This window comes from Gavialis gangeticus, unplaced genomic scaffold, assembly GCF_001723915.1.
Source record: "Gavialis gangeticus isolate Ggan-Ray unplaced genomic scaffold, GavGan_comp1, whole genome shotgun sequence".
Taxonomy (NCBI): Eukaryota; Metazoa; Chordata; order Crocodylia; family Gavialidae; genus Gavialis; species Gavialis gangeticus.
The window spans coordinates 143347316-143355042 of record NW_017729032.1 but is presented as its reverse complement, the minus strand read 5'-3'; the positions used below and the strand labels follow the sequence as shown (position 1 = coordinate 143355042).

At 42.7% G+C, this 7727-nt stretch overlaps 1 protein-coding gene across 1 annotated transcript in view; it reads right to left on the bottom strand.

The window, feature by feature from the left end:
* Positions 1-7727, bottom strand: part of SEPT10 (septin 10) — a 76788-nt gene that overhangs the window by 36883 nt on the left and 32178 nt on the right. The window contains exons 2-4 of the mRNA XM_019524964.1: positions 6779-6896; positions 4571-4766; positions 2473-2659 (exon numbers count right to left, since the gene is read on the bottom strand). Coding sequence (XP_019380509.1) covers positions 2473-2659; positions 4571-4766; positions 6779-6896 — 501 coding nt within the window. The remainder of the gene's footprint in view (positions 1-2472; positions 2660-4570; positions 4767-6778; positions 6897-7727) is intronic.

Sequence of the window (7727 nt, the reverse complement as noted above, 5' to 3'; positions counted from 1 at the left end):
CTGATGGGGTTGTAGTGGGTGTGTGGGGTGAGTTATGAAGGGGTGTGGCTGCGTGTGTGGGAGAATATAGGGCGTGTGTGTGTGTGGGGGGGGGGGTTGTGTGAGGTTTGTGAGGTGTGGCCCCCTCCACACATTCCCCCCATGACTCACGGCAGCAGCAGCGGCAGGCAGGAGCCCTTGGGGCACTTGTGGCCCATGAAGGTGTTGCCACTCAGCAGCACATGGCTCTGGCCAGAGCTGCACATGGCAGCAAGGAGCACAGTCAGGCCAGCCCACCTATCGCATGGGGCTCCCCACAGTGCCACTGCGGGAAGCCCCACATGATGGAGCCGGCTGCCTTCCATGTTCCCTGCTGCCACGGAAGTACAGAATGAACTCCAGGTAACATTCTGTTTCGACATAAATGTCATGCACACATAGAAGAGGTCACCTTAGATCTAACTGAATGTGATGCAATACATATTACTGAAATACTCAGTCCATAGCAAGAAAAATATACAGAGTCATATACTTCTAGTTGGAACCAGTCTTCTTTTAGGGAGCCAAACTTGGGTAGAATTTAAGTACCTTTATCCCTCAAAATGATTGAGCTTAATCCATTTAAACACTTTAGCATCTAGAATCAGCAGGCACATCCATTTTAGCCTGAAAAGTTCCCTGGGCACATAGGCATAGGCTTCTGCACATGCTTGGAGACAGTTAATAACCTAGATGTTATTGGTTATTAACCTGTAATTCCCAACCAGGCTCAGCTGAGATCCAGATCAGAACTTGGAGGTACCTAAATTTTACCATCTGCAGAGCATACCTGACACTGACAACACTTATTTCAGTATAAAGCACAGCACTGACTGACACTCATTCACAAATACAAGTACAAATACAAATACAATTCAGTAGTTGGTGAAACCTCCAGTCCCACGGGCCAGATCTGGCCCACAGAGCCATCTCATCTGGCCCATGAGTTGCCCCATGGGTCCAGAAATTTGGTGGATAGAGGAGCAGCATTGATTTCTTCTCTCCTCCTGGCAAATTTCTGGATCCCTGGGGAGCCCTGTGGGTGGGACAATGTTGCCCTGCACGCTAGATCATGGCAATGCATGGTCAGGCCAGCACACAGAGTCACCCTACAGCTGTATCCACTATACAGCGTCAGGCCACCACACAGCCAGATAATACCTGTGAAATGACCCTGCACACCGACTCTGCACCCCTCTTCTGGCCCACAGGGCCAGACAGGTGGAACAACGCTGGTCAAGTAGTTAGAACACTTGCCCAAGAAGCAAGAAACATGGTACTAAACTCTCCTCGTCCTGAAGGGACTCAGATCCATATTTCCTTCTTCTCACAAGAGTATCTTAAGACCTGTATCTCCCCACTTCTCACAAGAGTATCCTGAACACCCAACTCTAAAATAACTTGAACAGACACTTGGATGGGCTTATTTAGTCTAAAGAAGAAGAGACTGAGACAATTTAATAGCAACCTTCAACTCCCTGAAGTGGGGTTCAAAAGAGGATGGAGCTAGACTGTTCTCAGTGGTGGCAGGCAACAGAACAAGGAGCAACAGTAGTTTAGGTTAGATATTAGGAAGAATTTTCTTACTAGGAGGGTATTAAAACACTGGAACAGGTTATCCAGAGAGGTTGTAGAATCTCCATCCTTGGAGGTTTTTAAGACCTGGCTAAATAAAGCTTTTGGTGGGATGATCTAGTTGGGGATGGTCCTGCCTTGAGAATGGGGTTGAACTAGATGACCTCCTGAGGTCCCTTCCAACCCTAAATTTCTATGATTCTATGACACCACTCCCTCCTATTGAACCTGGGCATCTCTTTAAAGAAGAACAGTCAGGTCTGTTAAGACAGCTCAGTTGTGAGTCATTTGCACAAAGCGGGAATGTCCTACTGGGAATTTTAAATGCTCCCAGAAGACAAAGTAAGAGGAGGAGGAAGCAAACTCTAAAGAAAACTGTTGTGAGGAGCCAGGCTGCTGTGCTGGGACCAGAGCAAAGGGGGTTCCCCTCCAGGGTCCAGAACAGGACAAAGGGATGTTATTTTGCTTATTTGTTTATTTTAAGACTGAACTTTACTTTGGAGCATTGACTGAGGAGTTCCTCAGGGACTCACTTCTCTTATAAAGGCCAGCAGACTAAAGGCTACCAAGTAGCAAAAAGGGAAGGGTTTGTACCCTAGAAGCAAACCCATGTATAATCCCATGGCACAGTAGCAAAGGCACACCCCTGGGAGTGGGAAAGTCCTGGGTTCTAATCCATGCTGCCAAGATTTTATTTATTTATTTTTTAATCAATGACAGTCTAATACAAAATATATAAAAAATCTGGGAAGCAAAGATAGGAACCCAAGATCCTCTCTTTACTGGACTTTGCTTTAAAAGCCCTCTGTATTACAGAAACACCAGACAAAGCAAGCACCAAGCAAGAGGCTATAAAAAACTATTTTAAAATAATGTTACCTTGCTGTCAAGATTCTTCATAGTTAACAAATCAAGAGTCTTAAGGGAATGGCCTGTTGGTGAAATAAAATAGAGGCAGACATGGATACGAGTATCATGATAGCTGTACAAGGAGCGTTTAATTTTCAGTTCTTCCTGGAGGTAGGCCTCAAATTGTGCATCTATGTAATCCACTATTGGCTGGTAGCTGAAAAAAAAAATGAAATCATAGGAACCAAAGATTAGTTTTTCTTAGGCACAGTTGAACTGAAAAGGAATTCACATTATATGGTTTTACATGCTATTGTGAATTCACATGAAATTGTTTTGTATGTATATGTAAATATGAATGACACATGGAAGGCTAAAGTACTCATGTATTAGAACAAAACATTAAATGTAGGGATAAAAGTTACCAAATCACAGTTTATGAAAAACTACTCATAGCACAGTAAAGGTAAGTTTTTCTAATTGCCACTGGTGATAAAAGGTAGGTTACATCAGTAGCGATCTACCGAAATCAAAATGTCATGATTTCTGTGGAAACCGTGAAATTGACATGTCCCCTGTGAAAAAGACACATGAAAACATGCAAAAAAAAGCCAGCAAGGCAGCAAAAGAGAGATCTGCAAATAGAAAACAACAGGAAGCCCTGGTGTCCTAAAGCACGGGGAGGAGGGAGAGACAGGAGACTGGTGTCAACCTCTCCTCTGGGACTGGCGTCAACCTCTGATTGGCCAAGGGGCCCCAGAAGTCCCACCCCTCCCCAGATATTGACAGACAGCCATCTCTGTCAATCTCTGGGGAAGGATGGAACTTCTGGGGCCCCTCAGCTGGAGGCGTGGAGGGGGGTTGCTGCACTCCACCATGGCTAATGCTACTTAGTTCTTAAATAAATTATTATTTAGATTGAAGGTGAAAGACAAAATTTGATGAAAATCAGTTCAGTAGTTATGAATCTTAAAATAAACAAACCAAACTGATGGAAAAGATCAAAACCAAAGCACTATCTTTTTAATACTAACTAGGATCTCAAACTAAGTATTCAGCAATTTAAAAATCCAGATAAGGTTGGTTTTGTTGGATCTACAATGAAAATTAAATTGTAAGAAAAATTAAGTTTGTACACTAGGGGCCAGATCCTACTCCAAGTATTAGGTGCCTAAACAGGTTCCTACTGCACCCTGCTCAAGTCCCTGAAAAATGTTAAAATACCCACTATGTTTTGTAACATGCCACCACCTTAGCCTTTAAACTCAAGCAGAGTGAAATAATGACCACACTGATTAGGTTTGGCATAAAATTAGGCCCCGTATGTGGTAGTATAATTTGGTATCTGTATAAGTATTTAAAAAATTCCCCCCCCAAAACAGAAATTACTTACTATATTTTATTGATATAGTTTGTGAAAGGCTATATTATAAAAACCATGAACACAAGGAGCGCATTCAGACACGTGTACATGTGTGTTTCCCCAGGACAAACAGCAGCAGCATATAGTTGTGCTGCTGCTACTTGTCCCCAGGAAACGTGAATGCATGTGCGCTCTGGTGCGTGGCAAGTTGCCCCAAGTGGAATAGGGGAGGCTGGGGCCAGCCACCTGCCCTTTCCCAGCAACCTTTCCTTGGGTTTTTGGGCTCCAATGGTGGTGATCCAGGCATGCGGAGCCTAGCTGGCAGCTGGAATATGGCTCTAGCCAGCCAGGCTCTGGCTTTGGACAGCACATTGCAACCACATGCGCCACCCTGCTTTTTTCTGCCATGGGTTTTTTTGACACTGGGCTCTCCCAGTGTCAAAAAAACCTGTCATGCTGCAAATTAGCGGCATGGCAAATGCTTGTATGTCTAGCGCGTATGGTTTGTGATGCTGCAGACAGGTCTGCAGTGCCACAAACTGCATATGCACACTTGTTCGGATGCACCCAAGGGGCAGAGTTAAAGTTGATTTCTCAAATGACTTCCTTAGCAAAAAGGAAACATATGCCACCAGTTGTGTAGAAAAAAAATGTATTAAACTAATACCTGAAATATATACATAGTCTAAGCTGGAAAGTTACCTTGCAGTTTATACCAAAACCATTTTTTAATCATCAAACTCTTATCAAAAAAGACAAACTCACCTATCTTCTTTGTTAATCTGATCACCAAATCCCACTGTATTCACAATGGTTAATTTCAACCGAACATTGCTTTCATGGAGATCATAGGTTTGAGCTTTAAGTCTTACATTCGGTTGAAAATGGTTGGCTACACGGTCATCAAAATGAGTATTAAACAAAGTATCTATCAAGGTTGATTTTCCAATTCCTGTCTCCCCTAAAATTGAGAGAGAGAAATAAAAGGAAGTGTTCATTTGCATATATTGGTACAAAGCATAAATATTTTTCTAGCTATTACTCCCCTAAAGGAAGTTAAAGAAAAGTCATGAGTAAGTCCGGTTCTCTGAACATATATGTCTGAATTCCTATTTTTGATTCTTAGAAGCACCAACAAATGTATTTTGTACAAAGAACAACTACCAGTGCCTCTTGGTACCATTCTAGGCAGTACCATCTACTGCCATCTAAAGCAGGGCTGTCCAAATGGCAGCTTATGAGCCACATACAGCCTGCAAATGTTTAAATCAGATCATGCAAAGCCAGAACTTCTGTGACGGAGCAAGCAGTAGTGGTGTTAACCTCTGCACTTGCTAGAGGCTTTGTGTCGATAGGGCTAGAACCCAGGAGTTAATACCACTCGCCTGCCACAGAATTTCCAGGTAGAGATCCCCACTGGGGATGGCTTGGGGCAGAATGAGCAGCACCAGCGTTAACCCCATCGGTGCTGGTCATTCCACTGCTAAATTTCCAGGTTGAGATCTCTAACTTTCAGAGATAGGACAAGCAGTGGTACTGCGATCAGCACAGGGAGTTAGCACAGCTGTCTCTTGCCTCAATGCCACAGGTGGGTCATCCATCCCACCTCCCCAAATAAGCTAGACAGGCCTGCTCTAAAATATTCCCTTCAATTTCTGGACAAGTATAGCTAAAATTAAATGACCATTCAAAGACATTAAAGAATCTGTAGGACTCATGCTAATTAATACTTCCAAGGACAAAAAAAACTAGAGTTATACAGAAGTTCCTTTCCCGTCTCACATCAGCATCTTGAGTTCCCAAAAAAGGATTTCAGTCTTACAGACAAAGAAAAAGGTTGTTTGGCAAGGTAAAATTTCTATGTAGGTCTGATAGGGCAGTTTAGGACATAACTACACAAAGTCAGCAAAGTACAGGATAAAAAAAATGGGTTAGTACTTAACCATAAAAAAAACTTAAGTCATTATTAAACCACAACTATCCTATTTCATTATTTTTACACACATTTTTAAGTCAACTATTCCATGCAGGGAGGGAGAAAGTATAATCTACCACTATACCAGCTAAAACAGGGAGAAAATAAGAGACAATTAAGGGATGGGATAGATTATCTAATATTCTGGTCAGTGCAATATTAGCCTTAAGGAAGATACAAGCCCTGTTTACAGGACATCATTACCTTAAAAAGCTGCATGTTTGGCTGTGCAGACACAGAATTCAAAGTGCTGTTCTGCAAAGATAATGCATTAAAACAGCAAACAAATATGTGTAAGATTGTTTCAAGATCTCCTGTTGTCAAAGGTGACAGTATCTTGAAGTCTACAGAGGTAAAACTCTTAACCTTTTTTAGGCTCAAGACACCCCTCAGAAAACACCAACACTTAGTTTTCACCTGCTTTGACTACCAAAAAATAATACAGCTATTTTTCTGTTGCAAAGAACCCAGAAAGACCACAACAGGTCAGAACGTTTTTGACTCTACGGATTCCTGTTTGACATCTCTGGGCTGCCCTTGTCAATTATGTTTGCACCTTTAACAATACTAACATTACCTGGTTTCCTGCAGTACCCTTGAAAGGATCTCAAAGCACCTCAGGGTGCTGTGATACCTTGGTTAAAAATAACTGCCACAGACAAAGGGCTCAAATTTTAAAGAACTTTCAAAGCCACCTCTGAATCAATGCTTAAGACCTTCTCACCATAATTTCTCATGCTACCTTTGACAGCGCAACACATTATGCAAAAACAACTCAAGCATGATTGTGTAAAGAGAAGGGGGAATTATGATTCATTAATTATTAATCCTAAAGTAGAAAAAGCCTTAGGACTTTATTTGGATTAATATTGCAGTCACTTTCTAATAGAGGCTAATAAAATTAAAATAAAATACTCACTCAGTACCAGAAGATAGCGTATGGTTAAAACCTTAATGATTACTTCTATCAATAATAAAAATAAATGTATATTACTTACCAATACAAAGAATGTTGAAGCAGAAGCCTTGGTTGATGGATTTGTTAACCAGTTGATCTGGTGAACTATCAAAACCAACATGGCCAGTCAAAGATAAAGATCGACAGCTCTCCTTTAGCTACAGAAAAACAATTTTGATTAATTTAAGAAAAGGTGTTGCAAAATAATTGGCTGTGGTAATCAAATAGAACTGTTAGCAAACTACAACTTATCCTTTAGAAGTGGAAAACAGTTCAAGGAAACATTAACAGTTGGCAAAATCTAGAGCTGAACAAGAATAAAAAGTGTCAATCCATTTATTAAATATTAGTGTAGCCAGATAACCTACCAACAAAATCTCTCAAGTGAATAGAACCACTCACATGCTTAAAGCCAAGCACATTCTTTGCACAATCAGGACATAAGCAGCAAACACACTATGGCAGGAGTATCAACTTATTTGCACTAGACATGCACTGATAGATCTGTCGGATATCAGATCAGCACCGATATAAAGAAAATTGGTTGCATCAGAAATCAGCCTGATGGGGCCAATAGTTTGGCCAATAAATGCCCGTGCTTGTGCGCAGCAGCAGCACAGCACACAGGCGGCAAGGAGCACAGCCCAGCAGCTTGGAGAGCTGGGTGCAGCTGGTAAGTCTGTTGTGGTAGAAGGGGAGGGGGCGCAAATCAACATCCCCTGCAGTGAGGAAGTGGGGCAGGGGCTGGAGCAGGTGTTGTGGCGGGGCGCAGTACAGAGCCGCGGGTCATCCAGAGGGCACAGGGCAGGACTCCTGCTGCTGCATACACTCCAGGAGGGCATGGGGGGACGAGAGTGGGCTGCAGCTGTGGGCTGGGGCTGCCCCAGGCTCTTCCTGGCGCATGGTGGAGGGATGGGGGTTTAGGCTGGGGTAGCGCTGGGAGGGGGGGTTATGGCAAACTTTGGGGTGGCTGTAGCCTCCTCCATAGC